This window comes from Eptatretus burgeri, chromosome 16 (genome assembly GCF_056783735.1).
Source record: "Eptatretus burgeri isolate ZD-2024b chromosome 16, Ebu_testis_v1, whole genome shotgun sequence".
In the NCBI taxonomy this organism is placed as follows: domain Eukaryota; kingdom Metazoa; phylum Chordata; class Myxini; order Myxiniformes; family Myxinidae; genus Eptatretus; species Eptatretus burgeri.
The window spans coordinates 39,293,388-39,311,187 of record NC_140976.1 but is presented as its reverse complement, the minus strand read 5'-3'; the positions used below and the strand labels follow the sequence as shown (position 1 = coordinate 39,311,187).

The window sequence follows — 17,800 nt, the reverse complement described above, 5'->3', positions numbered from 1 at the left end:
TCTTATCAACACATCCTTTTGGAACTCTGCCCGTAGCCACAAACAGGCACGGAATTAGTTGATAACAATAAAAACCAGTCTTCTCGGGAGCTCGTCTCTTGATGACTTAATGATTCATCGAAAGGAGGATTCTTCCTGCTGAGGTAACTCGTTACAGCCAAAGAGGAGGAAGGGGAAATCAAGGCCAATGTGGGTGGAAAGATCAGGAAAAAGTAGAGTATTTAAATAACTTGAGAAATGTGGAAATGAGGAAGATAGTTATAAGAACATTGGAACTTTCTGATTCCAGATATACAAATTATCCAATCAATGTGGAGAAGGATGCCGTTGAAGAAACAAAGTATAAAAGTTTGTGTTGTTTTCTTAAAATGACAACACTTTTGCACAATTGAAGCCCAAACACGGGATAAAGAGTGTTACAATTCTGGAAAATTATGGTTTACTTCAGGGTAGGTTATATCACCGCTACCTGCAGTTCATCCTCCTGAAGAGGGGTTAGGGGCGATCTGCCGAATATATAGGCAAAGATGGCAATATTTTTCCTGTCCACTCTTTCTTCACCAACTTCCCATATGTTCAATACACACCCTCCCCCCCACCCTTCACACCCCTTTCCTCTAACCTTCTTCCTTTCTTAACCCCTCTCCTTACCAACTCACGTACCTTTAATTTCCCCTGTGCTGCCTTCCTCCATTCTTTTTCACAATGACAGTTTTCTCAATGTATCCATCCTCTTTGTGAAGGTAACATATCGATGATCTCCTATCCATCAAAGTTTACCATTGTTCTGTGGATGGCCTGCATTTGTTAATCAGAGTAGGTTGATAAATATAAGACAGACCTGCATTTTTTTTGCCATATTTGTTTGTGAAATACAAAGGTAGCCATAATGCAAATCAGCCATACTTTCACCAAAAAGGAAACTTCTGCATTTGCCTTATTTGGTGGTTTCACTTGAATCATCAGTTTTAAAACTAATGTTTTGAGTGTGCATACATGGAGAAATATTTCATTATTTTTCACCTTTTTCTCTCATTCCTCACTGTCATACCTGGAAATGTCTTAGGAGGCCAAACAAAACCATGGATGTTCAACATATGGAATTTAGTGAAATCGTCTCTCGTGGCCATTTGTCAAGGATGACGACTATTCCATTTTATGGTCCTAAAGGTTTCTGCACCTGTCCGTTGTCTGACAGGATGCAGCAGATGTAGCTAACCTGCTTTTGAGCCATTTAGTCTGGTGTTTGAGTCACCACTTAACTACAAACCGTCGGATTGGTGCTTCACAGGGAGGGAGTTGCATCCATGAGCACGCCACCCCTTGGGTTGTGGTTAAGCTGAGGACCCGTCCGCTCACATTATTGGTAGATGTAAAAATTTCCCATGGTGTCTATTAGCATAGAATACGCGAATTATCACCACACCCTGGAATAAATCACTGCCCTTATGTGCAGGGACACTGCATCAGTGATGATGCAACCACCAAGTCAAATTCCCTCATTGAATCCCGGTCCAATACGCATTCACTAATGAGGACGACCTGTTTTGGATACGTCTGTTCCTACTTGGACGAGGAGTTTTCAAAACAGACTTTCTATTTTCTCGCTGCGACATTTTAGCTGGTGGCTGTCGTTTGTTTTTTGGCTGTCTGATTTGCACGCAGCTTAGTGCCGTTTTGCCAGTGGTGGAGATTGCTTTCATGTGTGTTTGAGAGTTTTGGTTCACGATCATCGTGACTTTGCAAGTGGTGCAATTGCAGTTTTCATTTTTCCTATTCAACTGATTCTGACCAACCTGTGGTGCGACCTGTACTGCAAGTATGTTGTTATTAGCAAATGCTGTTGACAAGATGATGGTCTGCATTGCGAGATCAAAAGTTAATATCTAAGAGTGGAGGGATCTCCAGTTAGCATTGCCACTCGACATAAGCTCAAATTTCTCATGTATTGTTGTTTGGCAACGCTTGTGGTCATTTCCTACAAATCATCTGTGGGAATTGCAATTTGCAAATGTTCTTTAAATTGGCTATTGGTTTGAAGAAGTTGCCTGTCCATTCCTGCAGGATTATTCGCACCATATTTGCACTTTAATCTCCAGTCTGCTTACTTTATTTGTGTCGTCTTCATGCAAGATAGAGAAATGATAGCCATTGAGGATTTGTGAATTTGTCATTTCAACAGACCTCTGTGCTCTCAATACCCAAGCTAGCTAATTTCATCATCATGCTGTAGTATCTATTTTCTTCTCTTTCCCATTCTTTTCCTTTGGTGCTACTTGTTATTTCTTCTCTTGTAATGATTTTGCCTTTGCTTTATGGTGGCAGTGATTCTGGGAAGCATTTTTGAATGACATCTGCTGCCGCTGTCTTTTGAAAAGCTAATGGAATGCATCACAGAAAGAAACCGATCAGAATATCAAATACGAACTGACTTTTTGAAACCGAGTAGTGGGCACAGAGGTGTGGATGAGTGCTTTAACCAGCATCGATGGAGTGTTACGCGGGGGTTTGGGAATGGGGGGGGGGTGGTGGGGGCGTAGGGGGAGTCGAAGAAAGAGGGTGGAGGGTATTTCATCCTGTGTTACGTCCATTCTATATTTATGACATATTTTCGTTTTTGCTGTACAATTATAGGCAACCAAGGTTAATTGTCTTCAAGATTTTCCTCTTTATTCCAGTCTTTGATGATATAAACAAATAGATTTTTATGTTAATAATAACACCATTTATTATTGATGGTGAATAGAGTCATAAACTTCAATTTCCTCATGTTCTTCTTTGGGTGTATGTCATGTGATGCAGTCAAAGGCGATTTTTTTTTTCTTTTTACTTGCAAGATCGAGATTAATGGAACAGCAACGTGACAGCGGGTATGAACTGATAGTGGGGTAGATGGCCAACATTTGGCTTGAATGAGCTCTTTGGAACATAAGCAAAGGAATGAACGAACAGGAAAAGGGGGGGGGGGGAGGGAGGAAACAGCAACTTCCAAGTTGGAGGGTTAGGCCTAGGTCACATTTGCTACGGCGGCCGTGGGGTCTCCAAAATCTATGGCCACTAGCAATTATACGGCGGCCGCAGTATTTCCATGGTCACACAATGTAGCAGTCACATATGTTTTTATTTTTTGGGGAGCCGCACGGCGTATTTATAAATTGTGGAGACCGAAAACGTGGGGTTGCCGTACGGTCTTTGATTTGATGTCGCACGGTGACCTTAGGGCGTTCCTGCGGCGGCCATAGAATTTTCAAGGCAGACGCAAGGCGACCGCAGGGGGACCACAGGGGGCCCTAAGGCGAACGTGCGGCCAAGACAGACGGTAACGAATGGGTATTTTTTTTTTTTTACCAGTTTTTTTTTTCGGCTTGTCGAATTGCTACGGCGAATGTAGAAATGAAAAAATAAGTTATAACTCCGCGTTATAATTCCACGGCGACCTTACGACCTGTAAAATATAGCCAAACGGCGTAGGGCCACCCTGAGGCCACCACAGAAACTCTGCGGCCGCCGCATGCTTCTGTCAATCCAGAGGGTGTACGGCCGCCGTATCCTCGCCGTAGAGCAAATGTGACTTAGGCCTTAGGATAGGTAGGGTCAATATGTGTAAAAAAAAAAAAAAAAAAAACAACTGTGGGTAAAGATGTGGGATATGAGATGGTAGTGCATCCCCTGCTTGAAGCCCTGGGGGGAAGTGGGGGGGGAGAGAATGGGATATTACAGTTTCTGAATGGTGGTTCCACAGCTTAGGGAAGCAAGAAACAAAAGACTTTAGGTGTGCAGTAAGCCTGCGTTTTGAAAGGTTAACAAGGAGTGGTTACTAGAAGAATGCATCTTGGTGTTACTTAGGGAGGGTCGGGGGAGAGGGGGGAGAGGGAAGAGGGGGAGGGGGAGAGGGGAGAGGGGGAGAGAGAGAGAGATAGAGAGAGAGAGAGATAGAGAGAGAGAGAGAGAGAGAGAGAGAGAGAGAGAGAGAGAGAGAGAGAGAGAGAGAGAGAGAGAGAGAGAGAGAGAGAGAGAGAGAGAGAGAGAGAGAGAGAGAGAGAGAGAGAGAGAGAGAGAGAGAGAGAGAGAGAGAGAGAGAGAGAGAGAGAAACTGACTGGAGGATGGTGGCAAAAAACAGACCCTAATATACTGCCTATGATGTGAGAGCAACGGATCTCATGCTTTGGCCTCATCACAGGAGATTCCAATCATGTTGAGAGCTTCAGATTTCACAGATTATAGGAGAGGCATATGTGATGCAGGGGTGCCAGCACATAAGGGAGAGCAGTACTCCATTGAGCTATTGACAAAGTCCTTGTGGACTGTGTAGTTCAGAATTTTTTAAAAAGGAAAACCTTTAAACAACTGAGGAGCTCAGTTTGTGGTTGGCTCTGGAGGCCAGCTTTTCTATATGGTCGGCCTCGGAAGGTCATGGCTAAATGTGAGGGTTACAAGTTCAAGAGACTGAAATATTTCCCAATAGCTGACCATGTCAATAATTAAGTCCGTTTGTTTGACTCTCCTTACTGGAGCGACAAGGTGAGACTGACATTTTGCAGGATGAAAGGACATGTTGCATTCTGTTAAACAAATTGTGCATGAATTTGTTCAGTTGTTGAAACCCCATCTTGTATTTCCTATTAGCATGATCATGTCTTACTAGTCAGTGCCAAGATATTCCAAAAGCAATAAACATGCAACTCCATTTACCACATGTCACACGGTACTGTATATGTAACAAAAGACTGGTCAAGATGCAGACTTTGTTCACGAATCTTGATCAAAGACGGTTTGGTGGCTTGGTAATGTGAGCTGTATGGATGAAAGATAGATACCAAAAGATGTGCTGCATGGCAAGCTGGCAGATGCTTTCTTAAGGCCAGTTGGAAGACCAAAGTTGTGGTCCGAAGACTTCTGCAAAGGCAACCTGCAGTCTTTTGGAACATTCATAAGAATATGGGAGGAAACTGGGTCAAAACGTGCTGGCCTGGTGCAGATCAAGCATTGAGCACAGGTGCTCAGTCTGCAGAGCTATTATTTAAAGCATCAAGAGAGATCAAGAGATCTACCCGCCATCACCCAGCCCGTATCGATGATGTTTCCCTCCAACGTCCTATCTGTGGTCGCTAATTAATTAGCTTGCATTGGTTTAATGAGCCACATGTGACAACTTAGAAACCTCAAGCCAACCTGAAGCATGTACCAACATCTTTTGAGAAAAATGGATGAATCTAACATGTAACACTTGTTGCTATCACCAGCACAAAACTGTAATCATTCAGACAGAAGTCTCTCAAACTTTTATGCAAGTATTGATGACTGCAAGACATCTGAAACCTCAAGGTAGAGGTGTGTGTGTATGTGTGTGTGTGTGTGTGTGTGTGTGTGTGTGTGTGTGTGTGTGTGTGTGTGTGTGTGTGTGTGTGTGTGTGTGTGTGTGTGTGTGTGTGTGTGTGTGTGGTGCGTGTGTGTGTCTGGTTATTATCTCCGTATGCGGGTTTCAGAAGGTGGAACGGAGCCCTCCCAGGTCTCAAACTATCCACCTCCACCATACAATTGCCCAGCAGGCATGGTTCAGGTCCAACCTTTTAACTACTGAGTCATCTTCATCTGCGCCTGTGCAGGCATCATGTGCTTGGTGTTAAATATCCTATTGATGTCCCGGGTTAGCCTGTTATTGTTCCCACATCCTGGCTCATAATGCAGGGATCCCAGGTTCTAATCTCATATACCATATGTGTTTGGCTATTGCCTAGTAATGTCCTTGTAATTGATGCAAAAGCACACTGTTGTCCAATATCTTTGCCTTGGATATGATGCATTTCAAAACTCCTTGATCAGTGTTAAAAAAATAAATGGGGAAGGGGCATCTAATGACTGCAGTATTGCAATGATGAGACCTAATGTCATTTTCATCATCATCCTTCATGGACATTGGGTGTAGGCAGCATGTATGCTGTGTAGCTCGAACATTTAGTGAGTGAGTGCATTTTGCCAGTGTTTTGGAGGTCAGTTGCAACTTGCAAACCATTTTATGGGGAAATCAATAAGGTAAATGTTGACGGTACCAAATTATGAAAGTCGGACAAAGCATTATGGGTTCATGTGACAATCTAGTGTTAAATGTCATCCCCCAAAATGTAATTTTCCGATACATATGTGTGTTATGAATGGAGGTGTGATGTGCAGTAATTCAGGAATAATTATTTTTGCCTTCAAATCCATTCTATCTTTTTAGTGTCCTGTGTAAGATTATGGTGAAAACAAAAGAATACATTAGAAATCTGTACAATGAAATACATAAGAAACTGGAATGGCACTCGATAGAAAGCAGAGCATACCTCCACCAGGCTGAACAGTTTACATTTTGTGTGCCACCGATAGGCTGGATCTGGATCCGGATCTGAACCAAAATTGAATCGGCTTGATCTTGCTACCTAACCAACTCAACCACCTAGTTTTGTCACAAGTGGTCCATAACTTTTTGAGATATCCTGTTCATAGACAGACAGGGCGAAAACATTACCTCCGACACCGAAGGTGTCGGAGGTAATTATATAAACAATAAAATACATTAGAAATTATAATAATACAAAATAAAACTGAAAATCCATCTCTGAGATTGTAGGGGTTGGGGGTGGCCAAAATGACCCCCTACCCCACTCAGCCTGAATAGGGTTAAGTGTAAGCATTTGATACATATGGTATTTGGATGTGAATCGTGAATGATTTGTACACCTGTTTCATAGGAGAAAACGATATTGTGGTGACTAGAAGCACCTGCTCCCTACGGGAGCCGTCAAGGGGGTCATGTTATTATATTTATGCCTATTTTACTCCAAGGGGTCTCAGGATTACACACCCAAAAAATGGTTGCGATCGGTTCAGCCGTTTTTGCGGTACCTATGAACAGACAGACGGACAGATGGTAAATTATAGTAAGATGGAGTGAAGGATGTTTTGACCCTGTACTTCCAAAGAGCTCGTGCATTATCTGTTTATGAACACTTTTGTTGCACAGTAAGAGTACTGTGTGTATTTTATGCTTCTTGAATTCCTTTGTTAAAATCCCATGAGCATTTTCTGATTGAAATAATTCCGTACATTCTGCGACTAAAGGAGTATTAACGTCCAAAGGAGCAACCCAAATCTCAAATTATTTCGAGATAAATGACCACTCAGGATTAGCCACTTGGTTTTGAGCCTTTAGAAGAAAATAACCAGGCAGGTTTTATTCGAATATTTTCCTTATATAACTTCCCTTAGTGTCAGTACACTTATTAAAATGTTTATCATATACTTCTTAAGCCTTCGTAAGTAGAAGCTTTATTCTTGATCTTTCATAAAATGGTCTTCAAAGTTCTCTTCCACAGCATTCATGACTTTATGTCATCCTCAAAGACACGGCCGTGGACGTTTTGCTTCAGGTTGCAAAATAGTAAATACCCTTAAGGTTTGGAAATAGTAAATGCCAAATTGAGCGAAATGCCAAAAGATTTCTTCACACCTCATTTCTGCTGCTTTTGCAAGTTGTGATATGAGAATTGTGGGTTGGAGAATTGTCCTGGAAATGCAAAATTCCTCACTTGAGCTTTCCATGCCAGTTCTCTTTAAAATTAATGATCACTATTTTCAAGGGTTGGAAGCATATTCTACAAGCAGTTGTTTATAATAATCTTTGTTTTCAATAATAATCTTTCATAGTCTCATAGTTAATCCCTCAGTATCCCAAAAGACGTAGGCCATAGTCTTCCCAGCTGAGTCTCTGGCTCAGAATTTGGGTGGTAGAGGAGAACCGGGTACCACCAGGCCATATTTTATTGTTTAGATTTGAGATTGAAATAGTTCAGTTACATTTAAAAGCCTTGAGTTCCACCTTGGAAAAAACATTTTTTGGAGGTTTTCTCCCATCTTACGCAGTCTTTATGCAATTCCCCTTGTTGTTGTTGTTGTTGTTGTTGTTGTTGTTGATGCATTTGGTAGAGAGAGAGAGAGAGAGAGAGAGAGAGAGAGAGAGAGAGAGAGAGAGAGAGAGAGAGAGAGAGAGAGAGAGAGAGAGAGAGAGAGAGAGAGAGAGAGAGAGAGAGAGATAGAGATAGAGATAGAGATAGAGATAGAGATAGAGATAGAGATAGAGATAGAGATAGAGATAGAGATAGAGATAGAGATAGATCTGTCCAACATCTGTTCAGAGATTTGCTGTAATTGCCTTTTATGGTCTTCATTAGCATTCTGCAGACTCATTTTAAAGATACCCCTTCTCAAGCTGATGACCTTTTCTAGTGGTGGGACATGAAATGTCCATAGTTTCAGCAATGCAGTGATTATTTGGCATCCGTGCAGGCATTCAAATGTAATTTCAGTTGCTAGATTTTGTATTTAGGTAACATTTTCATCACACGATGTAGCTGTGAGGTGCCCACTCCAGTGTGACCACTCCTTGGCTTTTTCCACAAGATCTTGGCTATTCGTTGTTCACCTTGGCGTCTTGGTTTTCTATAGGTTTTCTTGGCGTATAGGTTTTCTATTATCATCGCTTTTCCGAAACCTTGTGAATTCTTGGCTTTTTTCATTGATTCACCTTGGCATTTATGAAAATGAGGAGTGGTCACACTGGCCCACTCAATGGATCATCTTTCACCCCTTCTTTTCCTGCTTTAAACTTGTTGGCCCACCTCTTGACTGTTGTGTATGTTGGAGCATATTAGCCAAAGTATTAACTATTTATCATTGTGGATTTCCTGCTATGTCATGCCTTTTTTGGTCAAATATTTTAATCACGGCAAGGTTTTTCAAACTTGTACATATCAGGAGTCAGGCATACCAACACTATTGAAACACTTATTATGAAAATAAAGAAATAAACAAAGTAGGAGTTTGAATTGTGAAAATTGTTGGACAAACAACATTTTTTTAATGCAACAAATGTTTTATTCCCTAAAAGAGTTACTTGTATGTTAGCTGCATGATTTACCCAAAACCTGTCTGCCAACTCTCATAAATTACCAAAAGTGACTGGCGATGGTACTCTTCTTCCTCTTCTTCTTCCTCTTCTTCTTTCGTATGCAGCACATGGCTGCAGGTAGGATGATTTGTGGGGCATAGCTGTGCCACTGCTGCAATGCCATAAGTGCAAGACAGTGATAATACAAATGCTTTTGATTGGTTGCACTTATTTTGCTCATACGGCCTGTTATTATCAGAGGGATGCAACTAACAATGTTCTGATGGGTAGTGTATGGGCATATTGCCATTCAGCATGACTTTTAAAATAAAAATCTTACATCGCAAGATATTCTGCAGCTGTTATAAAGCAATGTTAAGTTAAAAAGTGAAGAAAAGCAAAGATCAGGAGTTAAAAAAACAAATACTGACTAACTTACTGCATTGCAGTTAGTTTATTATATTTGGCATACTTTGAAGACATCAACACATTATGCAGGAGATCGTGGGGAGGTGGGTTTCCCACAGCCTGTCATATTTGCTTATTTTCAAATAAGTAGATGGCCTCTCAGTTACTGTGGAATAAGTGGAAATGCAAAAACGGTTCCTCAACAAACTTTATTTGGCCTTCAAATATAAGCTACTGTTAAATCATTTTCTTTCATTGTTCTTCCAATTCTCAAATTCATCCTGAAAGTTTTTCAGAACATTTCTATTAATGAGTTTGTATCTTTACTATGTGACTGAAAATATACTTGCCAAGAACCTCAGTACTTTTTGCTCATTTGATTGGAAGAAGTACATGGTGCAAAGATTAAAGGAGTGGGAGGTTGAGATCTAAAGTGAAGGTGATCATTCTTGGTAGAAACAATCTTTAATATAAAATGTTCGTCAACAATTTTTGAGCTGTACTAAATCTGAGTGTTTTGCAGTTTGTTGAATTGTTCTTTGTCATTGTCATTGAACTAAGATGCAATTTTTAGATCCTCGTGGAGGATCTCTAAGTCTTACTCACGTTGTTGTTCTTGTGGACTTTTTTGTTTCACAGCCTACAGTTTTCATCGAAACTTCCTGAAAATTGGCGTATATATGTAAAAATACGCTGCGCAGACAGTAACGATCTCCGATTTTGAAAATTCCTAGAAAAAAAAGTTATGACGTCAAAATATCTCTGCTAAATGGGAATCGCCTAAAAAATTATCTCCGAAACTAGGCAAGCTTTTTGAATTCTGTTTGCGGGAATCGAACAGGGCATTAGCAGAGATGAATTACCGTACATATGATACATCACTATGACGTCATATCAATTTTTATGATGTCATTCCTATTTTTTGACATTTTTTGTTTTTTGTTTCATTTGTTTCACAGCCTACAGTTTTCATCGAAACTTCCTGAAACTTGGCATATATATGTAAAAATACCCTTCGCAGACAGTAACCATCTCCGATTTTGAAAATTCCTCCTAGAAAAATAGTTATGACGTCAAAATATCTCCGCTAATGGAAATCACCTAAAAAATTATCTCCGAAACTAGGCAAGCTTTTTGAATTCTGTTTGCAGGAATCGAACAGGGCATTAGCAGAGATGAATTACTGCACATATGATACATCACTATGACGTCATATCAATTTTAATGACGTCATTCCTATTTTTTGACATTTTTTGTTTCACAACCCAGAGTTTTCATCGGATCTTCGTGAAACTTGCCATGTATATGCAGAAAGCCCATGCGCAGGCAGTAACCATCTCCGATTTTGGAAATTCTTCCTAGAAAAAAAGTTGATGCCATAATATCGCCGCTAATGGAAATCGCCTATACCATTATCTCTGAAACTAGGCAAGCCGTTTGAATTTTGTTTGCGGGAATCAAGCTGGGCATTAGCACAGATAATTTATCACAAAGCTGATACATCACAATGACGTCATATTCGTTTTTATGACGTCATCATTGAGAGGATGAGGATCTTAGCTCATTCGAGCTTGTTGTTGTTTCTTGTTTTTTTGGTGACAGATGGTGAATAAGAGTAAGGTTGATCTTGACTTTAGTGACTCATTGTCCTCCATAAATTTTGTTGTTATTCCCCCAAAGTTTGTTTCTCTAAGCTTTTCTCTTGTAGCAAGTAAGTCCAGGTATCTTTGGAAAAGCTAATCAGCTGATTTACCAAGTTTTATGCAAAATTTAACGATGACTCTTTGTTTCATTATTTGCATTTACACTGACCACTGACAAGTTTGCTTCACATATGCACTTGATGTATTTTAAACAAAACAACAACAAAAAATTAATCTGATGTGATTTAATTTCTTCTTTATATGTGCCAACGATGAGGCCAAATACACAGTTGTAGTTACATGGCCAAAATAATGTGGTTGGTTATACATTTATATTCAAAATTTTACAGAATTTTTCATGCAGTTAAATCGTGGATTATTTAGGAAAATTAAACTTTTTTTTTTCATTCATTACCTATATAAACAAGCAGTGGACAAAAAAACATGGAAACACCGAGGTAAATGAGGAACACCAAGCAACAGCTTACACACATGTGTAGCCCATGTGTAAAGCAAATAACATCCCAGCATGCTTAGGGTCATGTATAAAAATGCTGCCATAGGTCTGGTTGTGTATAATTATGGCTGCAAGAGAAGATCCCCCCCCCCAATGTCATCATCCAGAGAGCACATGTATGAGGTCACCCAATGGTTTGATGAGCATGACACTGATGTTATCCATATGTCATGGCCTTCTCACTCACCAGATCTGAACTCAATCTAGCATTATGGGATATTCTGTAAGGACACCTGAGACAGCCGTTTCCACCTCCATCAATCAGATGTGAGTTGATTGACTTTCTCTTGGAAGAATGGTGCTGCATCCCTCCTGCAGAATTCCAGACGCAGGTGGACTCTATGCCACAGCGCGTACAGGCCGTACTGGCTGCATGTGTTGGCCAACGCCCTAATTAAGTGAGTTTACATTAGTGTTTCCATTTTTTGTTCACTTCCTGTAAATAGACATACAGTACATAATAGTACATACATACATGCATAATACAGTGAGTATATACATTATTTAAATAGAATGACCATACAATCAGACCTGTTTGCTCCCCTGAAAGTATTTGCATAAAATTCTGTCTCTTTTGAATAGGATTAAATTTTTTTGCACAAAAATTTCTTTCATGAAAACATTTCAAAAAAAAAAAGTTTTAATCCACGGACACGTTTCTGGCTCCCAGGCCATTACCTGTGTTAAGAGATGCCTTTTTAAATAGGAAATATGTTAACAAAAACAAACAAAGCCAATAAAGCTAAGCATATGTACATTTATGTTGGCTGACTGAACAGTTGACACGGCTTTATGCAGTGGGCAGGCAGTTCAGTATTCTTCACAGACTGCAACTGAGCCAAAATGCATATTTAATTATACATATGTATATATAGTTATGTTTGTGGAGTCGATGGAGGAATTTCATAGCAAAGGTAAGATTGTATAGAGCAGCATGGTCTGTGCATGAGCAGGAGACATCTCGATGTAGTTTAAGTAGGGAAAACTGTCAGCTTAAGTTGTTACATGTCAGTACGGGGGGTGGGTGGTGCTGTGTAAATTAGGTAGGGGGTTAAGGCTAATTTCTCCCAGTATGTAATTGCCCCCTGTGACTTTTTCCTACGTTTTTGCATTTACAAAGCCGGCTATAAAAAGGAACGATGCTGTAACAACAACCGGCAGGCCATGCCCCGAGGCTTGGGACTGGTCGGTGTGATGTCAGGGAAGGGGACATGATCAGATAGCAGGAAGTTGGTGTGAGGAGACGGCTGTCAGAACACATAGGACCTCTCTGTTTCTCCTCTCAGCACAATGAAATAGCAGCGCGATTTTTGTGTTCGGGCTGTAAGAATTTTCTTGCGTGCTCGAGCAAGACGCGAGCCATTACTATTCAGCTGAGTCGTGAAGTTGTATGTTTCTGAGGAGAAGAGAAGAAGAGCGCGCCTCGTGGCCTTATCTCGGGGACTCAGAAATTGTCCCGTCATGTGGTCTAGGAGAAAGGCGGCGACCATTTGCGGCGAGCGGATCTGGTGTAAGAGAGGAGCGGGGTCAGCACATTTTTTCATGAGAAGAAACTGTATGAAGGTTTTGTTGGCCCTTAATGAAGGAGGACCACCCGCGTGAATTACCATGTGCGTTTCCCGCCCAGAGAGCGGATCGGCGCCATTTTGGGTGCGGTTTCCCGTGCAGGATGGCGCGGTTCATTCTCCAAGCTCCTCAAAGATCATCTCTGGACACCCAGCTAAGTGCCAGAATAAAGGAAGGAATTTTCTTTTATTTTATCTTACCCCTTGTCTATTTTTGTAACTGTGTGTGGAGACGTCTCAACTTTCGGCTTTAATTTACCTCACGTTTTATTTCTTCATGCTTTGATTTATTTTTATTATTATGTTTTTATTTATTTCCATGATAAACATTTATTTGATTTATGTTCATTAAACCCCTTATTTATTAAATTTGCTTGTGTCTGTTTATTCGTCATGGGTTCGAGTACAAACCCTCGTGCTTCCATCCTGCTGAACGCTTCTGGTGCGTGCTTTGCCACCCTCCATCTCACACTCGCTGTAATCTCCAAGGATAACATGTTCACCGCCAAGGTAGAACCATTCGGCTATCTGTCTAGGTCAGTCTTAACTGGTGTGGACACGACTATACACACACACACACACACACACACACACAAACACACACACACACACACACACACACACACACACACACACACACACACACACACACACACACACACACACACACACACACACACACACACAGTGTATATGTATATATGACCGTTTTTACAGCCATTTTTCTCTGCTGTGCAGGGGTTGGGCTTTTTCTTGAGGCAATGTTTTATGTCCGGATGCCCTTCCTGACGCCAACTCTGGTCGCCTCTTACGACACACAGGGATATGGTACACCTATTCTAACCGGGGCATACACCGGGACCAGTACACTGGTACTCATTTCGACGACCTCGGAAGGATGACAGGCTGAGTCAACCCCCTGCTGGGATCCCAAGCCACCACTATATATATATATATATATATATATATATATATATATATATATATATATATATATATATATATATATATATATATATATATATATATATATATATATCCAAATAATGACTTGCCATTGGGAGTAAAATCAAACGAATCCATGGTGTGTTCTCCAACCTTTAAATGAACAAACAATTACTCAACGTTTCGGTTAACACCATGTGACAAACCACATGTATCCACTAACCTTTCTCAAGAGTGATGAAAATTACCTCAAAATCCCCATATTTACCCAAAGGTGGGGATTGGCAAAGCTGGAGAGCCAACAAACTCACGTGTCACGTCACTCACAAATTCTGACAGTGATCAAATTAAAAAAACATAAGCACATTAACGGATCAAGCCAAACACTCACGTAGCCCAAATGGATTACAACCCCAAATGTTTTGAAAAGATCAGGGTATAATGGGTCACTCTCATCAAAAATAAACATGATTCGGTGTAAATCCATGTGCTGTTACATGAATGTAATTAAGTTTGCAACGGAATCAGTGGACTGGGCACATGGCCATGTGCGGCAGAGAGGTGGGGGTGGAGTGGGGATGAGGGACGGGATTGTCACGATGTACCAGCCGGATGTCGTGTGGAATCCCCATTCAATGGTGGGGCACCCCGGTACGTTTTTGCAAGAGTGATCCAAACGCTAATGGCAAGTCAAGGAAGTCCATCAACTGCATGATCAATGTGACTGTTTCCTCTGTATGGACATATATATTAGGGTGGTTCAAAAAAATGAAAGTTCGAATTTCTCGCGGGCATGTTTTCCAAAACGTTCCTGATGTTGAAAAACGCAAATAAACAAAAAATTAGCAGATTTGGAGGTGGTTTAGGGGTCCATCAAAGTCTCTCAACGGATTCATTATAATGTCACAATACTAATAGGAAAAATGAGAGGAAAGAGCATAAAATGTTCTCTCTGAAATAGTTTTCAACTCAATGGGGGTGAGGGTAGTTGCGCCGGTGAGCTTCCACCACCTGGAGCAGGTCCTGCTTGGTTTTCTCATCCTTGGTTAGGGAGTCGTTGTACGATGAAATCATCGCCACCCCACGCTCGGCCCCGTCGTTTGTGACGCTGAGGTTCTTCACTGTGGACACCCACTTCTGGTACACAGGGTTTGCTTCCCACTCGTCCACAGGGAGGGAAAGGAAGGAGATGTCGATGTTGAGGAGGGTGAGCGCGAACAGAGGCGCTGGAGGTGAGTGAGGGGAGCGAGGAGTTGATGAGCTAATCCGCAGCCTTGTTGAACCGGATTCGGTCGAGGTCCTTTTCCTTCCTCATCTCTTCAGCAATCTTCTTCTTCTCCTCCATGCTGATCCTCTCTGAGAAAAGAGACAGCCCCACGAGATCGGCGCCGAGGTACCAGAGATGGCGGGAGAATGTGGTGAAGGTCATCTTCCTGATCACTCTGTTGATCTCCTGGAAGTGGTGCAGGTCCTTCACGAGGTTGAGGTCGTTGTACGCAGCTTCGGTCGCCAGCCCCGCCTCCATCCACGCGCGCGAGTAGAGGAGAACGACGAAGCGAGCGATCTCTTCAAGTCCCTTGCCTTCCCGCATTGTCATTTGCACGTGGGACCGGAACATGCGGATCTTGAGAACGTAGATTGCCTTTGCCATCCAATGGGTGTGGTGGAAGGCTCCCGGCTTCTTGATCGGCTGACGGAGGTTTCCGGTGAGGTAGAAGAGGGACAGGTTGCACAACTCGCGGTAGTCCTCTCGGACTTTCTTCGACTGGATCCCTCTCTTCATCGCACCGATCGATGCCTCCTTCCACGACGGAACGAGATCGATCCTCGGGTCGACGACGTTGTCGATGGCTTCGGGATCTTCATGAGGGATGTAGGGCCACTGTTCCCAGAATCGCTTGAACAACTGAATTGTTGGTCCAGAGGATGGCCCCATCACCTCCTTTAACGCAGCGGCCAGGATTATTTCGATGACGTGGTGGCGGCAGGCAAGGTTGAGAATGGGTTTCCCCAAAGCTTCTTCTAGAAGCCGACAGCAACCGGTATGAATTCCTGTATTGCTGGCTGTCGTGTCGAAAGACATACCGACCACCTTCTCCTTGATACCCCACTCACCGAGAACTTCCTCCACTTTTGTTGCCATCGCTGCTCCCGTTCCCGCTGGGAGCTTTGGCATTCCATGCAGCTTCTCTTTTTCCAGGGCAGGACTGGAAACTATGATTGGAAGACGATCTACAAGATTCCCTTCTCCTTCTCCAGTTAAGTCGGAAAGCAATTTACCATCCCAGTGAACGATCAGAGGAGGCTCTTCTGCATTGATGAACTCTTGGAAGGAGGTCTTGATGTCCTCCGCAAGCGCCGTCCTGGTCATCATTCTGGATCGACGAAGTGTGCTTCGGGAAGCAGGCGTTAATCCTGATATGGAAGCCACAGCCTGGAGGAGGTGGGTCGCCTTCCGGTCTGAGAGGTTCGTCCTGTCCAGCGCAGAGACCACTTCTGGTGTAATCTTCAGCCGCTTCTTGGGGGAGCTGCTGACCTGCGATGATGTTCCCCCTCGAAACGGGGAATTCTCCTGGGACGATGGTCCAGATGACGGTGACAAAGAGTCAGAAAGGTCCACCGTCACTAACTTCTCAGCCTTTGCCATCTCCTTCTCCGCCATCTCACTTTTCCGCGCCAACTTCTTCATCCGCATTGTTTCCTTCCTCACCAGCTCTTGGTCTACTCCGCCCATTGCCATTTTCCGCTCCGTTCGCTGATCCCTCAGGAAGGCTTGGTCCTCTTTGTTCTTCATGGACAACAAAGCATCCTTATGCGATATGTCGAAGAGGCGACTGAGCTCGTTCTTGAAATGGACTTCCTTTGCTTGTTGAGTGTCCGTACTCCTCTTCCTATTAATTTTCAGCTTCTCGTATTTCTTCACTACGGATTCCAACTTGACTTTGATGGAACGGATCTCCATTGTTGGGATTGTGGCTTTCCCCCACACTTCCACGAGTTCAGTGACAACAGCCACCCGGTTGCTCTTTGAGTTACATCCGAATGAGTACAACCGACGCAGCACTTCTCCAGTGGGCAACTGGCGGTCGGTGAATTTCTCCAATGGTTGATCCAAGAGGAACAGTTCCGTGCTTTTCCGTGTAGAACACGCCATACTCACTCACTCTGGGAATCAAAAAGGGGAAGAAAAAAATTAGAGATAAAAAATGAAAAATAAAAGAGTACTTTTAACACTGACCGACAGCGAACCGAAAGCTCAACTGACGTCTCCCTCTCTCCCACTGACGTCTTCTTCTCTCCCACCGGATGTAGCAACCCCCACCGGACGTAACAACTTCCTTCCTCTTTATGGACCCTAAAATATTTTTGGTACTGTGGCAAATTTGGCCAGGAGTATTTTCCAGTCAGGTAGAACAAAATAATCAACATGCCCCAAGAATATTCAAATTTTGAATTTTTCCCTTATGATTTTGGACCACCCTAATATATATATATATATATATATATATATATATATATATATATATATATATATATATATATATATATATATATATATATATATAATATTGTTGTGGATTTCCGCCACTCCGGCGTGCGGACGACCGCCTTTCGCCCAATTGCGGCCGTGCGCGCCCACTGAACGTGGCAATCTAGTTGCAGCTTCCGGATCAATGCCGAAACCCAGCTATGGGTGTTTTTGACACACCATAAACCAGCCAACTCTTCTGTCCACGCGCTACAGGGTCGATCGCCGAATTGTCGATGTACCTTATTATTCGCACGGACAGAAAT

General features: G+C 42.3%; 1 protein-coding gene across 10 annotated transcripts in view; it reads left to right on the top strand.

Annotated features, from left to right (window-relative positions):
- LOC147010889 (homeobox protein cut-like 1) overlaps positions 1-17,800 on the top strand; it is a 379,867-nt gene that overhangs the window by 24,283 nt on the left and 337,784 nt on the right. The window contains exon 1 of one of the 10 annotated variants that reach the window (XM_085860294.1): positions 13,541-13,570. The exons of the other annotated variants lie outside the window; for them this stretch is intronic. Coding sequence (XP_085716420.1) covers positions 13,556-13,570 — 15 coding nt within the window. The 5' untranslated portion in view covers positions 13,541-13,555. Of the gene's footprint in view, positions 1-13,540; positions 13,571-17,800 lie in introns of those variants that run through there. 10 annotated transcript variants of the gene reach the window in all.